This window comes from Haemaphysalis longicornis, unplaced genomic scaffold (genome assembly GCF_048455015.1).
Source record: "Haemaphysalis longicornis isolate Haplotype H1 unplaced genomic scaffold, Haemaphysalis longicornis Haplotype H1 scaffold_7, whole genome shotgun sequence".
Classification (NCBI taxonomy): Eukaryota; Metazoa; Arthropoda; class Arachnida; order Ixodida; family Ixodidae; genus Haemaphysalis; species Haemaphysalis longicornis.
In genome coordinates this window covers 3626919-3647825 of record NW_027526422.1, presented here as the reverse complement: position 1 = coordinate 3647825, position 20907 = coordinate 3626919, and the positions used below count along the sequence as shown (strand labels likewise).

At 50.8% G+C, this 20907-nt stretch overlaps 1 protein-coding gene across 3 annotated transcripts in view; it reads right to left on the bottom strand.

Moving 5' to 3' along the window:
- LOC144144318 (polyamine-transporting ATPase 13A3-like) overlaps positions 1 to 20907 on the bottom strand; it is a 147272-nt gene that overhangs the window by 11934 nt on the left and 114431 nt on the right. For all 3 annotated transcript variants that reach the window (XM_077675702.1, XM_077675703.1, XM_077675704.1), the window contains 6 exons: positions 15698 to 15882; positions 14366 to 14467; positions 6985 to 7064; positions 6114 to 6156; positions 4951 to 5060; positions 4351 to 4520 (listed from right to left, as the gene is read on the bottom strand). In XM_077675702.1, the coding sequence (XP_077531828.1) occupies positions 4351 to 4520; positions 4951 to 5060; positions 6114 to 6156; positions 6985 to 7064; positions 14366 to 14467; positions 15698 to 15882 (690 nt within the window). The remainder of the gene's footprint in view (positions 1 to 4350; positions 4521 to 4950; positions 5061 to 6113; positions 6157 to 6984; positions 7065 to 14365; positions 14468 to 15697; positions 15883 to 20907) is intronic.

Here is a 20907-nt window from a genome sequence, read left to right as displayed (position 1 = left end):
GAGCTCGTTCACTGCCTGCTGAGCACGCTGCCCTTGGCTAACAACCACACACAATTGCAATCAGCATGATAAGACAAGTGCCGTCCAGTGGCGAGAAGTGATTTTTCAACGTCACTTTTGTTCTCACTTCTGCAGCAGAACTGAGTTTTGCTGCTCCACACAAGCGCACGTGACACTTCACTGACTTCGCTTCACTGTAACCGTAAGGTGCATATGCCTGTGCGGCCAGTACGGTAGAAAATCTAGGGCCAATTAAATTAACACTTTCCTGCACATGCCTATTCAAATCGATAGTACACTATCAACGCTTTCAAGTTCCAATTTTGACATTTTCCCATTCAAATTTGCCGCTTTCTGAGTGTGCTGTGAGACCTGGTGCCATCTACTGAGTAGTAGAGGGAGACACTTGCATCCTCTTTGGCTTGCTTTCACTGCATGCAGGGATTCTAAAGCATTGCCGCTGTCATGTGATGGGAGCTCGGATGATGTGCAGATGGCGTCGACATCGTGCACTGCGGCACTGAGTAAACAACACCTTTTTAGCAATATGAGCGCATATGCATCGGCCAATCTATGCTTCACAAGTTCAAGAAACTGCTTTGCACAGTGGCACGAAACCCAACAGTGCTATCTTTTTTTGTTTGCAAGTCAAAAAATTTTACAGTTAGGTGTTTGATATTTGCAGGAGTTTTGCACTGATATGGTACAATTAAACCTCGTTATAGCAAAACTTACGGCACCTCATCAGCCCCTCATCAGTTGCCTGCCTCTTTGCGGGGCTGATGGGCTGGGGATTGCATTTCCATGGTCGAGCATCGCCGGTGTCTATGCAGAGCTGCACCAACCTGGTGCAACCTGCTTGCTCTGTGAATATCTCGCCGAAGTCACCCAACAACAACAAGACGCTCCGCTGCTGTCAGCTCGCTAGCATCTGCTAGGAGCACGTGTAATTCCTCGACCCGATCTCGAGGTGGAGAGTGAGCGGTCCAGGAGAAATCAGCCGTGGCGGCAACGACTGTGCTCAGAGGTTGCTGCGCGCGCCGGCAACCGGCTGTGCCCGACGCTTCTGCTTCCCTAGGCACGGGGAACATTTTGGCCACCTGCCCGCACAGTAATCTCGCTGCGAGCGGCGGCTCGGCGAACAGTTTTAGCGGTGAAAACAGGTTTTCCTGATACCCTCCGTTGCCGATGTCGACGACAAGTCTAGCCTTGGACATGAAGTCTCTGACCAAAATGACTGGAACTGTGAGCCCGGAAAAGTGAACGAAACTCATTTGCCACACACGCTAATCCCAGCACACGATGAGGCGTACGTCACCGCCTGACGTAGCATCACCACAAGCTGCAGCAGCAACTTCGGCGAATGCAGCCCAATGGCTTTGCTCTCGAGATGGGAAACAACCTCGTTCCCTATCAGCGAAGTGCTTGCCCAGTGCCCTAAACTCCCACCGACGACTGCGAGGTCGAAAAAAGGCGCAGGAGCATTTGTCCGTACTCTGACTCTGTGTGCAGTAGGAGCGGCGGCGATGCTTGCCTCTCGGGCGCTTCGATCCGCCACCGGTGCACTCACTGATGGCTGGGCCCGTTTCCCTGCCCGACTGAACAGGATCGCGCAACGTGACCAACCTGGCGACATTTGTAGCAGCGGACAGGGCTCCGTGCTGTGTGACGCGATGTTTGAGGCAGCCGTGAGCGAGTTGTGAGTGGGTACAGGTGGCAGCGCCGATCCCATGTAGGGAGGCCCAACTGGGCGTGCGTTCACCAACCGATTATCCAACCAGTTTGTTCTGTGCTCTGCGCGCGGGGCTGGCAGGAGCTTCGGCCGTTCTAGCTCCACGTAGCGCAACCCACACGAGATGGAGCATTTCTCGCTGTGTCAATGTAGAGCCGTGCTCGACTCGTCCGCTGCCCATAACGCCACACCAAGCACAACTTGGTCCCACTGTTTACACCGGAGGCAATGGTGGCTGATACGCGCGTGCAGCCGCGACTGCTGCTTGCACATGGCGAGCTTTGGCCGCCAGCTCGTTGAGATCCCTGAAGCTGCAGTTCCTCAAGTGCAAGGCAAAGGTAGGGTGGCATTGCCTGACGACTTGATCGACCCACTCTGAGCTCGGGGCATACAAAAGCATACAAAAGCGGACAGTGCCATAGTTGTTCATTGTTATATCCGATATACTGTTATGAACAGTAAGTGGACTCGACTGTATGTTGCATATTTTTTGCAACTGGAAAAAAATTGCTCGCTAGATTATCCAAAATCAGTGCTTTTCCCGGGGGCAGGAAAGTGTTCAAGGCAGAAGAAGAGTCAGCGAAGTTAATATAGGTAGTAAGGAATGAAAATCAACTGAAGCATTTATTGTAAATTGTAAAACCAAGGCATGGGAGGCACTTTTTGTGGTGAGTGAACTAGCACAATAGTCAGCAGCATGACCACCCATTTGCGATCGCTTTTCCTGCCTAAGGAACACAGCTGTTAGTGATGAGATATTTGTAAAGATTTGGGTGACACCTACTGCACAAGCGCTATTCAAGAAATACTTGTGTAAGCTGCCGGGAATGCCAAAAAAGAAAAAGAAAAGAGGCTATAAGATATATACTTCATACTTATTCTCCCGACACCCCTGGAGTTATGGCTGAGTAATCTGAAGCACTGGATCACGACCAACTTTTTTAGATAGTGACCTGCCCATGCTCGCCGATTCAGCATGCCGAATGTGTTATTGCTTGTTTGGCTTTTTTAAAGAAGCCCTAAACAGGGTTCCAAAGGTTGCGATTTTACATGCGAAATCGCTGGAGTACTATCAAAGGAACATACTTGCTGTAAAAATGGTTTAAGAGCGTTGAGTCTTAGCCGAGTTATCGTTCATTAAAAAGGGCCAGCAATAAGGCCAGGAGATTTTACCCTCTCATCGAGCCTCCAAAGCACACTGGAAGCTGTGACGTCACTGACCAGGCGCAAGGCCATCTAGAGAAACGGGGCAAGCCCCTTGCTGGCTCCAGATTCGGCGAGCCATTGGCTCCGCTCGGCAGTGCGTCACGCCTTTCTTTTTAGCAGTCGACGGCCATGCTCCGCCTACTTCTGCCGCTACTGCTGAGCGGGGCCAGTCGGCAGTAGGCCCGCATTGAACTGCCATGCGGCCGTGCTCCTCGTGTCAGCCGTGCCCACGCAAGTTTTAGAATAGCGTTGAAACGAGCAGGTTCCAATCCTTGATTGGTTCTCGTTGACGTGGCGTTGACGTGAGCAGCCGACAGCTGGCCTGGAGCGAACATGCCTCTCATGACACACGGACGAGCTAGGCAAGCTCGAAAGGCGGGGGCAAAGCCCCTCACATATGAGCGTCTCTGATGATGCAGAGGGCATCCAGCCAATGTGTACACCTCAGCTAGTGCATGCTACGATTCTAAGCGGTGCTGGCAGGCTTACCTGACCAGTTCTACAGCTGACAAGATGGCAGAAGTGCATTACGCTGATTACTGAGATATCGAGAATATCCAATTAACGATAACGTTGGGTGGCACTTGGCTGCTTTGAACTGCTTTGAATTTCAATCTTGGGCATTGCCCAATCACATCGCAAGACGAATACACGTCACTGCTGTTAATTGTTGCGGCCGCTGAAAATGTCGCATGGTATTTTTTCATTCTTTCAGGCTTTATAAATTAAATACTGCTTTATACAGCAGATAAGAGATGAAAAATATGTTTATCTGAGTAAGTCTTTGCAGTGCAAACAAAAACAGAAGCTTGACAAATTCACTTCAGTGTCCCTTTAATGTGCTGTGCAAGGCACATTTGGCCAAACACCTTGCCCGAGCAGAAGTGGTTTACGGCACCGGAGCAGAGAAGTTTCTGTGGGGTTGGTGCAGTGCACAGGCACGATTCTGCGGGGCCGTGCAACACGCCTCCAGCATCACCAGCGCCCCCACGTGAGTTTACAATTGAGTGAGGTGCAGGCATAGTTGTCTGCTAATCCTCCTCGCCTGTCACCCCGTACAACTCAAAGTTGAGGACCGTCTCGGTTGATCACGTCAACGGAAAGGTGAAGTTGAGGCAGAGCCTTTGAGTACTTTGAACATTTTTACGCAGTCACCACAGCTGCCGGAAGCTGCGTGCCAACTCGCAATGCCCCAAATATGGCACACGCGCACGCACTGACTTGCTGCACCACCGCCACAGCACCACGAGTGATCGAGGGGTGCGGTGCAGGGCACCCCTCCTGCAGCAATGAGCCGAGCACTTTGGCGCAGCGCGCTGTGCACCGGTGCCCGCATCTGAACGGGCCGTCGTGGGGGGGGCCTGCCCCAGTGCTGCGCCGTGCAGCACGCAAGCGAGCCCTTGGTAACTCACACAGGGCGGCGAAGAGGGTGATGAGGAAGAGGTCGATGTACAGGAACTCAAGATCGGTGAGGTTTGAGTAGAGCGAGTAGAGGATCAGCACCGAGGCAAACTGCGTCATGCTGTAGCACGCCATGTACTTGAGGATGCCAAACGAGGTCACTAGAGCTGCACGGCCCTCCCTGCAAGCGCAAGGGGGAGGAGAAAACCAAAACCACTCAATGACCGACCGAGCAGGTCACATCTCGTTGCATAGACCCATTAACCTGTAGTGCAAAGCACCAACATGTCCCCTTTTCCCAGCGAGTGAGAGAGAGAGAGAGAGAGATCATCATGCAGAGTGTAGATGATAGGACATAGTTTCACGGCAGCCAGGATTTTTCCACTCTAAGCTTGTGAGTCCAGTCGTGAAATGCCTAAGAACAATAACCAAAGAAGTGTGCCTTCTGTTGCTTCAGCAATAATTAGAAATGTTTTTCACTTATCTTCTCAGAGCACTTTTCAGTGTGCCTGGATGCTTTTGAGAAGTCTTTGGTCTTTCCATGAGACTAATCACACTGTGAACCAGCATGCCAAAAAACACTCGGTTGAGGCAGCCCTGCCGGCTCTCACTTGATGAGTGCAGGCACGCAGGAGATGTTGGCCACCTTGGACGTGAAGGGAGAGGCCACAGACGCCTCCGTGTCCGAGAGTGAGATGCCAGCGTGTGCTGCCTTCAGGGCCTGCACGAAACAGCCAGGAAGGGCACGTGCACTTCACCCGTCATCACATCACGTTGCGCACGTGTGCACGCACGTGTGCACAAGCCAGAGCTCTCCAGCAATTCGAGAAAATTGCTCTTCAGCATGGCAACTGCATTTGTGTGCGAGCCAGGGGGATAGATGGTTTACTTTAATTAAATCACACAAGCTGCCACCGGGACCAGGCTAAGAAATTCCCTTAATTAAATTGGCACTCACACAGTCTGCATAGATTTTTTATCCCAACTGTACAAGGGCATAACCACTAACTCACAACTAGACACCCAATTCTTTGCATTTTTTTTCCCCCACAGATTCTCCACAGACACTCAGTATGCCTCTACAAGATGAACTCATGTACATTTTGGTATTATAGCAAGCTGACGAAACTAGAAACCAGAGCTCATTTGGGAAGTCAAATGTTACTCTTTCGTGTGAATGATTCACACCATAAAACGTCAGCAGATTCGAGCACCCGTTCTGTACAAGGATGTTTAGTGGTCTTCTGCTTCCACTTTCCCCCTTTTCCTTTGCCCCGTTAAAGAGGACGTCCAAAGTGCCAGAATTGAGCCCAGCCAGCCCCTCTCATGTGGCGCTGGCCCCTCGGAAAGGTGGGAATCCAAGCAGTGGACAGTGGGCCCCCAGTCCAGCCAACCAGAGTGGAGGGTGCAGCCGAGTGCAATCCAGACTTTTCCTGCCGACACTGCACCTTCCGAGAGCACCAGGCCGTGCCATGCCGCAGAGGTGCCCCTCCGGTGCACTGGGCAGGCGCTCGCCAGAGAGCTCGGCTAGCTGCCCACGTCGACACAATTAGAGTGCCACTTCGGTCTGCATTCACTCCACTCAGGGGATCTCTGTGCCTTAGGGAGCCACGTATGCAACAGCCCGTTGGGAGGGAAATCACAGCTTTCAAGAAGACCGCTGCTTACTTCTGCCGAGCCAATGTCACAGGCAGCACTCGGCCACACCGTGCACGGTGCTGTCATGATGCCACAGAAGCATGCCATGCAGAAAGGTACCAGAGGAGAGACTTACCCCGCAATCATTGGCGCCATCTCCACACATGCCAACGTAGTACCTGGCAAGAAAAGCAAACACTCCTCACTGCTGCTGCTTTGCACGGGGGAATTCAGGAATGATGGGCATGCCAGAAGGCCTGGTGCACACTGGTGCAAGGTCCTTCGGCATAGCCCGCCTAGCCCACAGCTCGAACGTGCGCGGCACACATCCGCCAGCGTCCTGCTTTTCAGCACCACCGTGGCATCAAAATGACACACAGTGCCCTCTGCAAGAGCAGTAGTAACTCCACCTGAAGATGAGCCCCACAATGGATAACCAGCCTACGTGGCGCTCAGTGCTTGGAATAAAGCGGCCCCAGAATAACTCTCGCCAAAAACCAGTCCAGTGGACTGCCTGACAAAGTACCCCGTGAGCCAAACAAAGCTTACAATGCTGCTCTTTTGCAAATTCCGATCAACTGAGATCGCACTGCCTCAACACGCGTAAGACGACATTTCATTGCTACGGAAACACTGTGCCGGCACGAGTTTAATTTCCTTGCACCCTTGCCAAACGCAGTGTGTGAGCGCACCACTTGGGTGGTCGATACGGCAGGCCGCAGTGGCGGAGGGGCTGCATTTGTCCAAACTGCCACTCTGCGCTACTTCACGTGGACCAGCCGCCACTGCCTCTGCACTGCGGCTCTGGGAAAAGTGGTGGCTAATGAGGGCAGCCCAGATTGCATCTGCAAATGTGCTCAGCACTGCCGCCATCAAGTTATCCTGCGCACACGCGCATGCCTTCTTTTTACGCTGAACACTGCCACTTTGACGCAGTTGAGAAGACTGGCCCGTTTCCTGGTGCGGTCCACCGGCGAGAGGGAAAGGTGGCCGGCGGGCGGACATACCCCATCTCCTGCAGCAGTTCCACCAGCTGCTGCTTCTGCTCCGGAGCCATGCGCGCAAACACCGCCCCACAGACGGCCACCTGCACAGGGCCCAAGGGGCACCGTCGTCAGCCAAAACACACACACAGTGGCAGCGCTGCGAGGGTCTGCACTGGAAACCCAATGGGGGGGAGGGACATCCAGGGAAGCAACAGGTAAGGCGGCTATGGTGGACAAGCCCCCTTTTCAACCCCCACGTAGCATAGGGGATGCCGCTGCACAAAATGACCGGCTGATAACGACAGGGCTGGGGGGGGCTAGCAGGAGCAGCACACCAGAGGGAAGAAAACGGCTGTGCAACACGGACCACTCCCAATATGCCTCCTGCATTGATGCGCTTGCTTCCCGGTGCTATTGGACAGTGGTTCTGAGCCACGACTGCCTCGGGGACCCCTTTTGGCCTTGCCAAAGTGACGGGGAACCCCACGATGGAGCACAAGTTGATCGGTGTCGCAATGTCAAGCAGTTTGCACTTGCAGCTTGCGTTGCCCACACACTCATCCAATGCCCGCCTTTTCTGCTGGACGCCAATGGCGATGCACGTCATAATGTTAATCAATTTGCCCTTGAATCTAAGAGTCTTCTAAACACCTGTATACTGCCTTTCCTGTGTCTCTTTTTTTCTTCTCATAGATGGTGTGTTGTGCAAAAACCAGATGTTGTTAAAGTATGTCCTACGCGGAGAAATTAAACATACATGTAATGCAGCGAAGCCACCTTTTTGCATTGCAAGAAAGACTAGAAGGCTAACGATGAAATACGGAAAGAACAGTGGGGAATCCAAAACAGCCAAGGTAACCAAAAAAAGAGGCAAGGCAGGCTGAAACGAATATGAATGGAGGGAAAAAATGGAAGCTAAAACGTTGTTAGAGATGTACAGGGCTGAGAAATTGAACATCAGAAAGGAAAATTTCTACGATAGTTCCCAGGACAGTGCTTTGCTTTTTGAGGCTAGAGCAGGTTGCCTGCGAACTAAGAGTTTTGTGGGGAAGTATTCACAAAACGGTGGGGTATGCGTGGTCTGCGGAAAAGAAACAGAAACTATGCAGCACATAGTGTTAGAATGTGAGGGTATCCATCCAAATCTACATGAAGGGAATATTGGGCTTCCAGGAGCCCTAGGATTTAAGGGTAGCACAGAGGAAGTTAATTTCAAGGCTGTCGAGGGGACGAAAAGAAGATTAGAATGCTGGTGGACAAAAAGCAGAGAGGGGAATATTGCCTAGGACAGTTACCACCTGTAACAGGGAAAAGAAAGTATTTCGGGCCTAATAAGCTTTAGTGCCTGCCCTAAGCAGCACTAGTATTAAACCAAGAGTGTAAAATATGGTTATATTAGTCCTTTTTGGTAAGGTGACATGTCATCACCCCGGTAAAAGGGGAAACCAAAAGCAATCATCATCAGCAGCAGCAGCAGCAAGTACTGGCAAAATCGAGAAAAGAATGGGGGGAGGGGGGGGGGGGGGGGGGGGGGGGGAGTTTTGAGGGAGGCTCCGCAGACCCCTCAAATGCTCTCGCGGACCCCCATTTAAGCACCACTGCCGTACCATATGAAGAGGTCCAAAGGTGACTTAGTAGGACTTAATAAAACTTGCAGCTGGGCCCGTCGGTTCACAGTACAGTGTAGACCATTTATAATGTAACCACTTATAGTGCGGGACCGGATATAACGCGGGTTTTTGTGACCTCCGGTTCACCTCCCATAGAGCTCAATGCATAAGCATACCACTTAGAATGCGGTTGGCCGAAGCACAATACCGTTTATAGTGCGGTTTTCTGGCGGGACTGCTGATCGACCGGCTCCGCTGGCGCATCGTTTTAGGGTAGCAAAATAAAAAAAAAAAGAGGATGAAATCGGCCATCTCACGCAGCGCGCACCCCTTGCTCTCCTCTAACTATGACACACAAGAAAAGGATAAGCACCCTTTAGTTCACGCGTACGTGATAACCACAACTGGCCTTGCTTGACGCACCTCGGAAGATAGCGACCCCCGTCCCCGTCCGCGCCCGGCATGTTGTTTCTGTTGGCGTGAACCGCATAGCCCGTTTTCACACACGATTCGTGCTCGGCGGAGTTGCGCGTGCGTTTTTTTCACGGTTGTGTCGACGATTTTGCGCTCGCGGTGGCTTCTTCGCGTGGAAGTGGGAGGAGCCTGACGACTTGCACCAATGGGGAGACGCGCACCTAATGGCGGGAGATCCGAAATGCTCCGATCAGCCGGCTGGCCACGCCAGAGATGTTTAGGCCTACCACCGCGGTGTTTTTTGATGGCCGCTTTCACAAGCAACGTGGATGGCATTTTATATTCCTCTTTTCGCCCATATTATCAGCTCTTTTCTTATGTGAGCATCCTCGCTTGCGCCTCGTGCAGCATTTCAGCTAGCAGTTAGAACCGGTCGCTGGAGCTGCCTGCACCACTTCACGGCCAGGGCCAACGCCATGTTGCCACCCCTTACTGTGCCGCACACCACGCCAGTTGTAACAGTGAGTCCTGTAGAAAAATCTGTGCCGGGCACACCACCATGGGGGGGCCGTCGACCGCCACTGCTCTCCCGCTGCCGCTAGGGGCTCTGGGTAAACAGGGTGCCACTGCCACCGCTGCCACCATTCCGTTCGTGTGTTGTGTGCAACCCGTTCAGCGGTGTTCAACTTCCCTTTGTGGGACATCTTTCGGCAAGTACATGCGTAGAATGCTTTACGATGGCTTACTGCTGTGTGCCATTGTGCAAATCGGACGAGAAAAAGAAACCGGCAGAGCTTTCTTTAATGAAATGCCCGCTGACGCAGACACACAAGCACGATGACTTGCTGTAATACGACGAGACAAGTGGTCACCGAACACCACCTCATGCTACACCAAAGTATGCAGTCGACACTTCAAAGAAGAGAACTTCATAGAAGGCAAGCAACGACATCTAAAGAAAGGGGCTGTGCCGTCAGTTTTTGAAGAATACCCGCCCCATCTCCAGCTGAAATCAACGCCGGTGCGAAATACAGCAAGCATCGACAAACGAGTGAGTGCTACATTGGCGCACAGCAACTCCGTGAGCGGCAACGCTACTGCAGCAGTGGAGGATATGTCGGATTGTCGTGCCATGGGCACATCGGTGGAGGCCAACTTGCGTGATCAAGGCAACCAGGTAGACAGCAAGTCAACTTCAAGTGTGCTTGTCACTGAGAAAGCGAAGTGGAGAAGAAAAGAAAAGGAGTTGAGGAGCCAGCTGCTTCGACTGCAACAGGCCATCGACAAGTACAGAATGTAATTGAAAAAGCTACACGAGGACGCCCTGGTTGCGGATGTTCCTTACATCAAGGAAAGGGCGAAAGAAAAGGAACCTGCAGCTCTATTCTTGATTGATCAGATTGAGGACTTCAAGAAGAACAGGCCAAGCTGGTCCAAGGAGACAACCCGACGTTGTGTAGTTTTAAGGCATCTGTTGACAAGGGCATACGAACACATTCGCGGTGAAATGCTTTTGAAGCTTCCTTGCAGGAAGACTTTGAGCAACTACTTGGGAACCACCAGTGGAGAAACAGGCTTCAGCAAACTCGCCGAAGCTCGCCTTAGAGTAGAAGCCGAAAGCTTGACTGCACCGCAGTCAACAGTGTGCTCACTCATAGTAAACGAAATGAAGATCAGGGAAAAGCTGCAGTACAACAAACACAGGACTGCTTTGCGGGGCACGCAGATGTCTCTTTGGAACAACAGGGTAGGGACCTCACCTTAGCGATCTCTCTTCTCTGCTTCCTAATTACTGAGGACTCTCGACGTCGTATCGCATTCCAGTGGCCTACTATTTTACCAAGGGGTTAACAGGCCCACAGATTCACAAGTTGTTGATTTTTGTGCTTGAAAAAGTAGAAGCCTGTGGTATCAGGGCAGTTCGCTTAGTGAGTGATAACCACAGAGTGAATGAACATCAATGCTATGACACTTTTGGGCGATGGCCTTCTTACGTACTGGATAGGTAGAACATTCCTGCGACTGTGACAGGCTCCTCTTTTTAAGTTTTGATCCATGCCACGTTTTAAAAATGTACGCTCGTAGTTTCTGGCGCACGACATTGGTCCGAAAGGAGAGGTCTCGTCCTGCTACATCAAGAAGCTCTATGACCTACAGAAGGACCTGGTTTTAAAGCCTGTCCGCTACCTCAGCCGAAAACGTGTATCCGAACAACATAGAAAAAATGAATGTCGCAAGAAAATTCAGGTCCTGTTGCCTGATGTTACTGCGGCTCTGGAGCATCTCAGAGACCAAGCTGGGCACGCATCGAGTGTATCATTCGCGGCTGCAGGCCAGACGACCATTGTCATGCAAAACATCTATCGTTGGTTTGTGCTGCATGACACAAGCAATACGACCCATCACATCCACAAAAATGGCCTGGCACTTGGCAATTTGACGGTGACGAAGGTGCAAGACTGGAGCGGCTTGAGGTAACGCTGCCCATGTACTTGGACGAACTGGAAAAAAGCTGTGGAAGTCAAAAGGAATTTTTGACGAAAGAAATGTACGAAGCATTCCTCCTGACCACGTATTCCACAGTTGCCTGCATAGCTGCAGCTGCAGAGAGCTGCAAGTGTTTTGCAACGGCTCAAAGCAACAGTCTTGCCTCAGCACTCGCCTTCACTTGAAATTTCAGCAACTGTTTATGTTGGGGGCTATATTGCCCGCGTCATAAACGAGCACATGCGCTGTGAAAGTTGCACTTCAGTCTGCACGAAGCCAGCAAGCAATCTACCCATCTTGCAGTTCACTCGCAGCCGGGACCGAGGTGGGCTGCTGTACCGGTCAGACGTGCAGTTGCTGTTTGCCGTTGCCGTACTTTGCTGACCGTGCTCCGAAGGACAATCCCACTCTGAAAAAGCCATTGTCAACCCTGGCTAAGCATGCTGTGCCAGCCCTGTGTGCTTCAAAGCTGCTCAAGTGCAAAGAGACGGATGACACTCACAGAGCTAAGCTCATGGAGAGGATATCTGTTCGGTTTTTGCGGCCTCTGCTGGTGAACTATGCATTCAACGTCAGTGACAAGCATGATGCATTCAAATACTTTGCGAAGAAGCCCCTGTCCAGGAAATATGTGAAACTGTAAATGCTTAGAGGCTACTGAAAATAGAGGTGCTTACAAATAAATGCTCCTTCTTTTTTCAAAAAGTATTCGTATCAAATGTGTTCATTTTCCAGAATATAGAGCTACTATGCCTGGCAAGACAACGTTGGAAATTTATGCACATGTCCAAGCACGTAGGTGTGTGCGTGCGCAGCATCCAAAGGGCACGATGTCGGTGGTTCCTGGGATAGAACCTGGAGCTAGCGGAGAGCATCGCGTTTCTTCACTTGTCGCATATCAAAGCTGGCCCAACATCCTTGTGAATACCATGAATAGGCGTTTTTGATGCAGTGAGGCGCGCGGTCGTATGCTTTTATTGAGTGAATCAATCGATTTGCCTGCTAATAAAAGTAGGCCACTGAATGCTATGTTTTTAGTATTCATTTGGCGTGGTGCTCTTCGCTTATGGCTAGTACGTGAAAGCTGGCAGCCAGACCACTGAAACACTCAGTAACATCATTCAGATTACACCCGCAATATATTGAGGTTTGAGCGCAGAAAATTAAGGATTTAATCTGTTTAATTTTGTGCGTGGCACCAGAACCACGGCGGCTGCGGCGCATAGCGATCTCCGGCACCCCGCTTAGGCGGCGGCACCTGGTGGCGAAACACTGCACTTGCTGACGGAGTAGTCCATTGTTCTCTTCCGCTTTTACCGGGCACTGGAAGTTATAAAGGAGGCACTGGTTGTAACTGGGCCAGGGTCACCGGGCCTGCGGCGTGCACTGCATGTTTTCGCGAGAAGAAATCGCTCCATGCGGTTCACGCTTTAGAACATTGTGCAGATAAGCCACCGCTCTTTCCCTTTCCGAACAAGCGAGCCGCGCGAAGCGGATTTCCACCACCAGTATGCTGTGCTGATAAGCAGCCGCCTTCGACATCACGAACACAAGGTGGGGTGAAAAAAAAAAAAAAAATCCAGTTGGTGTGCTTATCACTTTCCACGGCATCTGTTCATAGACGCTAAAAACGCAACCACGATCCTCCAAAACACAAACACAACGGACGTTAAAGCCGTGCTCGCAGTTTGTAAGACCGCGCTTGCAAAGTGTAAGACCCTGCAGCAGCGGCTGATGTGAGAGAAAAAAAAAAAAAAATCCAGTTGGTGTGCTTATCACTTTCCATGGCATCTGTTCATAGACGCTAAAAACGCAACCACGATCCTCCAAAACACAAACACAACGGACGTTAAAGCCGTGCTCGCTGTTTGTAAGACCGCGCTTGCAAAGTGTAAGACCCTGCAGCAGCGGCTGATGTGAGAGGAAAAAAAAAAAAAAAAAAAATCCAGTTGGTGTGCTTATCACTTTCCACGGCATCTGTTCATAGACGCTAAAAACGCAACCACGATCCTCCAAAACACAAACACAACGGACGTTAAAGCCGTGCTCGCTGTTTGTAAGACCGCGCTTGCAAAGTGTAAGACCCTGCAGCAGCGGCTGATGTGAGAGAAAAAAAAAAAAAAAAAAAAAAATCCAGTTGGTGTGCTTATCACTTTCCACGGCATCTGTTCATAGACGCTAAAAACGCAACCACGATCCTCCAAAACACAAACACAACGGACGTTAAAGCCGTGCTCGCTGTTTGTAAGACCGCGCTTGCAAAGTGTAAGACCCTGCAGCAGCGGCTGATGTGAGAGAAAAAGAAAGAAAGAAAAAAAAAAAAAAAAAAAAAAAAAAGGCCGCACCTTTGTTTTTAAGTGCTGTGCGTTTGAGTGATGATAAATATAGGATGACTTGAGAGGTAGGTTGCGATGTGGTTGGATTCGCGCACATTTTGGTTATAGTGCGGTACCGCTTATAGTGCGGATTTTTGCAGCTCCCGGGACATACCTTATAATCGGTCTACACTGTATTCAAAACAGGTGTCGGTGCTGAACAAACAGTACACAGGAGGGACGGACGGGATGGGTGCTGCTTCAGCTGATCTTATTTCCAACCCACATCTTCGCATATGGCAGAAGAAGCACGGCATGGTGTTTGGAAGCATGCCGTGCTTGCTCTGACATATGCGAAGATGTGGGTTGGAAATGAAACCAGCTTAATAAGCACCCACCTCGTCCGTCCCTCCTGTGTACTGTTTGTTCAGCACCGACACCTGTTTTGAATACTGACTATAGTTACCAGAGTGAAACCTCTAGTAGCTTCCAAATGCACACACTAGAAATCCGCTAGTGGAGCCACTGGCATAATGTGAGCAATAAAAAAGCGAGAGCGGTCACAAGAGCACTCACTCGACGAAGGACGTCCGGATAGTGCTCGCGCAGGACTGCGAAGGTCTTGCCTGTCACAGCGACCAGTGGGTGGCCAAGCTTCATGGAAATGGACGTTGCACCCTGCAGGAAGACATGCAGCCATTGAGTTGATGCTACCCCAGCGGTGAGCTCTTGGGCATTCTTCGAAAGTTCTGCTCAGCCACCAAAGAGCCACTCCCCCTTCTCATGACTTCTACCGCGACCCCCACCAATCATGAGTGAAACTCTGGCACCAGTCCACAGCATTTTTTTTCGAACTCGAGGTGCACCACACGACACACGCAGTACAATCTGTTCAGGAAGGAGGGGGGTGCAAGCCAACAACTTTCCTAACACTTCTCAGCAGCATGAAACTGGCATACTGGCATGTTGAGCTTAGAGAACAGCAAAAGGAACAAAAATAAGGAGTAACTGGAGAAATACCAGAAAAAGAGGGGGGGGATGTATGAGGAGAGGCTGGTCCACGTGAGCCAAGCACTGGGTGCATCCATGCACCAAGAGCCCGTGGCAATAGAGGCAGCAGGATACTCACTCTTTTCCTGTTGCTAGACCACCACTTGCACTACACCCATTTAAGGCGACCTGCATTGCGGCACCTAGGCAGTGGCACTGCAAGCAAGTAGCCCACTGCATCCCGCTCGCCCCCTCAAAGGGACAAGGCCTCCTCAGTGTGCTAGCCTTGTCCCACTTCCCCACATGCTCAGTGGAAAGGGGGGGAGGAGAGAAGAGGATTGTGTCTACTGTTCTCGTGTCAAGGACCGCCTCCTCCTTCCCCTTCTCCTCCTCCTCCGCCTCACAGCACTCCGGCCTTATTCTGTGGCTCAACAAAAGAGGAAGCCTCCTCCTCCTCCTCCAGAAGTGATATTCTGTTTTGACGTAGGTACAACCCCTGCCCTTTAAGCGTGATGCAGAACGTTAAGGGAACCTGATGACATGCCGCGCCCCACCCCTAAACCGACCAAAAGATACCAAACCATCCTTACTTACAAAAATAACGCACACAATTGAGCCAAGAAAACAGTTCACAATAAAGAATGAACCTTCACAACATTCATTCCTTCTGGCTCGAACCCAGACTGTTCATTTCAAGACCCGTTGCTCTACCCCCAGGCCACTGAGGCCAAAGAGTGGGGTTGTTTTAGCATTTGTTCAAAACAACAGCAGGAGTGTTGGAAGCCAACCAGCAGATGGCACTGGGTGCGTACAGAAAGTGGCGGGCCTGTGCGTGCAGGGGAACAGAAGCAGCACACCAGCGCTGCAAGTGTGGGACAGGCATGCCTAGCTGTGTGACACAAACATCCCGGGCCTCACATTCGGGAGGAGGTCGCCGGCAGCCCCGCAGTGTGGCTGGCTGGCCGGTGCCTGCGAGGACTGCCAGCTCAGGGCGGGCACCATGTCCGACGGGTCGGAGCTCGACGAGAGGATGTGCACCTCCTGGCCCCGCTCAATCATCTCGCAGTCACGGGCCACGCTCACTGCAGTCAGCATGTTGTCTCCTGGCAAGCGAGGGAGAGGAGGAGACCGTTTCAACGCAAGGAGCTCCCCACGTGACGAAACAAGCCCCCGAGGTTAGCGCAGGGGAAGAACATGGCCCGACATTGCGTGAATTTCGGTGTAAGGATGGCGAATACAGGTACAGAGGAAAAGCAATAAAAAGGGGGGAGGGGAGGGGGGGCGCTTTCAGGGGTGTGAGACTAGCTGTAAATTTCAAGCATCGAGGCAGACACTAATACAATACAGTCACACCTCGATGTAACGAAGTTGGTAAAATTTGTACATTGGAATTTTGCTACATTGAAATTCGCAGTTAAGTGTTACCCAGTGAAGCGGTTCCTCCAAACCCGTGGCGCTCATACACGGCTGGCACACTGTTTGTTTCTGTCGAAGGTTAATTGTCTACGCAGGCATCAGCATGAACTGCGTGGAGCATTTTCTGAACGCAAAAATGCGCCTCACAAGCCACAGGTGCGCTGACACAGCCGCAAAGACCACCCGTGCGATACAGGTACCTTTAGCGAGCCCTTCTAGCTGCTTGCTGAAACGATGTTGTTCAAGTGGGAAAGAAGCTGATAATGTGGGCAAAAACTGCGCTGCAAAACGTCATGCGTGCCACTTAGCACAACGCCTATCAGATATCCTCCATGGTGGTAGGCCTAATCGTCTCCAGCGGGGCCAGCCGACATCCCTGGGTGCTTCGAAGCTAGCGCCAGAGGGTGCGTGCCTCCCCGCTGGCACGGCGCCAGTCGCTTTCTGGCTGACGCGCAATCTCGGACGCGGGCGTGAGAAAAACGCGCACACAAGGCTCATAAAGACCCAAAAATGCTTTGTCGCGCACTTGCTGGAACGATGGAACCCAACAAGCGTGAATGAATTGGAACTATGGGCAAAGCGGCGGCATGCAGTGGCAGCGGCGCCATACGCAGTCGGAAGGCAAGGAAGGAGATCGCTCTTGGTCTCCGTGGCTCGCTGCATACGTGGCATTGGGCGGCCCATGTCGCCGTTCGCATTTTATAGAGACCCCATTTCGGCGTTTGCGTCTCCCAAAATCCACTTCTACACTCGGTTACAACTTAAAGGGGCACTGACACAAAAATTTTGCATCTTGTTTTTTTTGTTGCGATAAGTAGCTAGTGACCTACTTATAACCTGTAGAAACCTCATTTGCTTCAGCGTGCGACGGTTGTTTAATTAGAGGCATTTTCAATGCGGCCAGTCGTAGTTTCGGTTTCAGCGAGTGCCGCGAAACGATGGATTTTGTGGATTTAGTGTGAACAAAGCTGACCACGTGACCGTCGGAGGGATATCACAGAGCAGAGCCGCCGTAGCACTGTCGAATCCGCATCGACGGCAGTTTCTGCGAATGCCCCCACGTACTAATCTCGTGAGCCGCTTAATTAAAAAGTGACCGTGGACGTGACGCAGGCGCTGCGAGTGCAAATGCTGCCGCAGCTAGAGAACGACGCGTGCTGGGAGCAGCCGGCCGGTCTGCCTACAGGTCCGCCTACAGATGTGTTCGGCTTAGCACTGCGGCGGATATTCGAGTGCCGCTCTCGTAAGCGGTGCAGATGACAATTTTTAATGCAACCCGCCATCGCATCATTAACTCCTTTCTCATGTAAGCCACCATGGTCGGGACTTGGGGACAATTTCGTGCAGCGGCAACAAGCTATCACTCGAGCTACCTGCGCCGGCCTGGCCCACTTCGCGGCCGTGGCCGCCGCCTGCACAGCGACCGTGCGGCTAGCTCAGTGGGCTTTTCGTGCCTCCGGTGCGTTTTCGCATCCAATGGTAATAAACAGTAATAGAAACAGAGTGCCTGGAATCGCTGTAGAACTTTGGCCGCGGCCAGCTGCCCGATGAGCTGACGAAATCACGGCTCCTCCACCGCCAACGATCGGGTCGTTCGTTCTCGAGAGCAGAAGCTCCGCCCTCCGGCCCTCCGATTGGAGCGGCGAGCTGGGCGAGCCGGTGAAAAACGGCGGCAGTGCGGAAGTGGCAAACACAAACTCGTGACGTGTTTGTATGTTGTTTATTTACACAATATCCTCGGGATGTCGATTGCGCGTGGTCCTCTGCTGGCTGCTCGGTTGCGTTTCGCACACTTTAAAATTGATTTTAAATATGTTCTAGGCTGTATTTGCCGCTGATATTTTGCAGATGATGTAATTGTGCTCCCACCAATCTATCTCCGAAGTTATCTCGCCTTCAAAATTTTGTGTCAGTGCTCCTTTAAGAACAGCACCGGAAGTTGCCATTGTGCCTCATCACTGCAACCGGCTGTTACTCCGCTCGGCGCAAAGAGTGCGTACGGCGAATATTTTTGGAAGCACAAAATAAAAGAACCCCCCAAAACAAAACAAGTAAACTTATCTTCTTGGGATTTTAAAATTTCAATGTGAGATACATTACCACAACTACCGTGTATCAAAACGTAAAAATATCATAAAAAAATTGCCATTCCCAGTCAAAACCCGGGGCAAAAATGACAAAACAGAACCTTATTAAGAAAAAATAACTAGGGGTGTGCGAATATTCGAAACTTCGAATATTCGATTCGAATTTTTCGGTATTCGATTCGATTCGAACGACACTTTTATTGTTCGAAATATTCGAACCACCCAAAACTAAAAAAAAAAAAAAAAATTCAGAGCGTGTCTCAGCAGCAAAGTCGCGAAGCATATACACAACGAACGGTACGTGCTTTCGCAGACTGTATCGGTGTTTATTCGTAGTTACAGTGGACTATCGATGATACGATTCCGGGGGTGCGAATTTCGGGATGATACGAATTTCCGAAAAGTTCCGACGAAATTGCATTGTTTGCAATGGGAAAAATTTTGTCTGTTACGAACGGACCTGCGCGGCCCGGCGGAAGATACGAACGAGCCGGCGAGGCACCCGACTGCCGAACAAGCAAGTGACGGCTCTCGCTCCCCTGTTTGTCACTCTTTCTCCAGAAACGGCTGGGCTGTTGTTTCCTGCTCGCGAAAACACTCTGCGCACGCCCAAGGCGCGCTGACACTGCCGCGAAACCACCCCCACGCTGCACGCGGCGCGGCCGGCGGCGTCAACATGGCGTCGGCTCCAGCCGCGAAGTGGCGCGGGCGCTCGAGCGACCGCTTCTAACCGCTCTTTAAAATGCGGCTCAAGGGAGACACGAAGTTGCTTGTGCGGTAAAGGAGCTGATAATGCATGCGAAAGCGGTACTACAAAACATCATCCGCGCCGCTAGTGAAAGCGCCCATAAAATATTTGCCGGGGTGCTAAGCCTAACCATCTCCTGCGGAGCCAAGCCGGCTGTCTCGATCTCATCGCAACTAGTCAGGCTCCTCCATTCTGCCGCGCGCGTTGTGCGACATTTTCTGGCCGAGGTAGGCGCTACCGCGGGCGCGAAATCGTCGATGCGGGCGTGAAAATACAGCGCTCGCAGAGCCGAGGCGAGCGAATCGCGTGCAAAAACGCACCATGCTGTTCACGCCGTTGGTTCACGCTTGGCTGTTGCGGCGTGTAGCGAGCTTGGGCACAGCGAGTGAGGAGATGAGCGTGAAGCTTTACGAAGCTCCAGAAAGGACTGCTTTGCGACACGGGGGTTAAAAAAAGCAGAAAAAAATCACGAATTTCTTCACGCGAAAGTAAGAAAAGACATAAAAGAAAACTTTTTTCAGTGCTAAACTTTTTGGTCTGTGTTGGTTCATACGAATTTCGGATGATACGCATATTTTTCGCAGTCCCGCGAGATTAGTATCATCAAGATTTTACTGTATCAGCGCGCGGCAATGTGCACGGGCTCGGGCATGCCAGCTACTAGTGTCTCAAGTGAGCGGCTGTTTTCGGTATCTGGTAAAGTCGTGACAAGCAGGAGGTTGTCACTGCTCCCCGCGAACATGTCGAGCAGTTAACCTTTCTTCATGTTAACATTTAAGTGAGTGCAGACCTTAACCTGTTGAGTGAAATGGTATTGTGTAATTCCTAATTTTACTTTGTGTGATTTCTTGTGCAAAAAAGTTGCAGTTTTTGTGTCTCTAGATGGTGAAAACTTTTATTTTACAAAAAACAATAAGTATTCGTATTCGACAAATATTCGATTCGATTCGAACTTTGTTTTTATTATTCAAATTCGCTTCGAAATTAAAAAATTGATATTCGCACACCCCTAAAAATAACCAAGTTCAGTTTACTTTTTGTGGCTTATCGGTCATTCCATGCCATATGTCCCAGGCATAAAATCGACCATCACGGATTAGCTCAGTAAAAATTGTGGGTCATCCTCGCAAGGCCCACAATGCTCCCGGAAAGTGGTTTTGTCCAAACATGTGTTGTTCTTTTTCTAGCGGCCCTTTTACCTCCAGGGTTTAGAGCAAACTTACGTCTGTGAAAAAATTCATGAAAGAGTAACTTCTCTTACAATGGCCACCATTTTTCGTGAACATCATGTTGACGCCCTGGGCTGCTCTATGCCGCATTTTTAAAATATTTTTCCTTTTCTTTGCTGTGATATTTTAAAAGTGCTTGTTTAAAAAAAATAGACACTGAATGGCATTCAGTTAAACCTTGTTTAAGCAAATTACAATGCAGGGAATACCTCTCTCTTCACTTCAATTTTAAAATATTCGCTTCGACTTAAAGCTATTTGAAAAAAATCCTTGTTTGGTTTGTTTTCACTTCAGAAGCAAAAATCATTACTCGCACACGCGTATACAAATTTTTCTTTGAAAACCCGCTCCACCTGGTGGATACCCCCTAAACTCGTCGTCTAAATCACAGCTGTTACGACCACCACCGAAACACACCATCTGCTTCGCTGCAATGCACCTGCACTGATCAGGGAAGGGTACGTGGCTGGAGGGGAAAAGGGAGGGAACTCTCCTCTGGGGAGGCCCACCAACCACCACCTAAGAGAAGCTGTAGGCTCAAAAATAATGAGCTTTGCGCATCATTCTACCAGAAAACTAGGAACTATGACAGCACACAGCTAGGCTTTCTTATCTAGAGAGTGGTGACTGGGTCTGCTGAGATGTGAT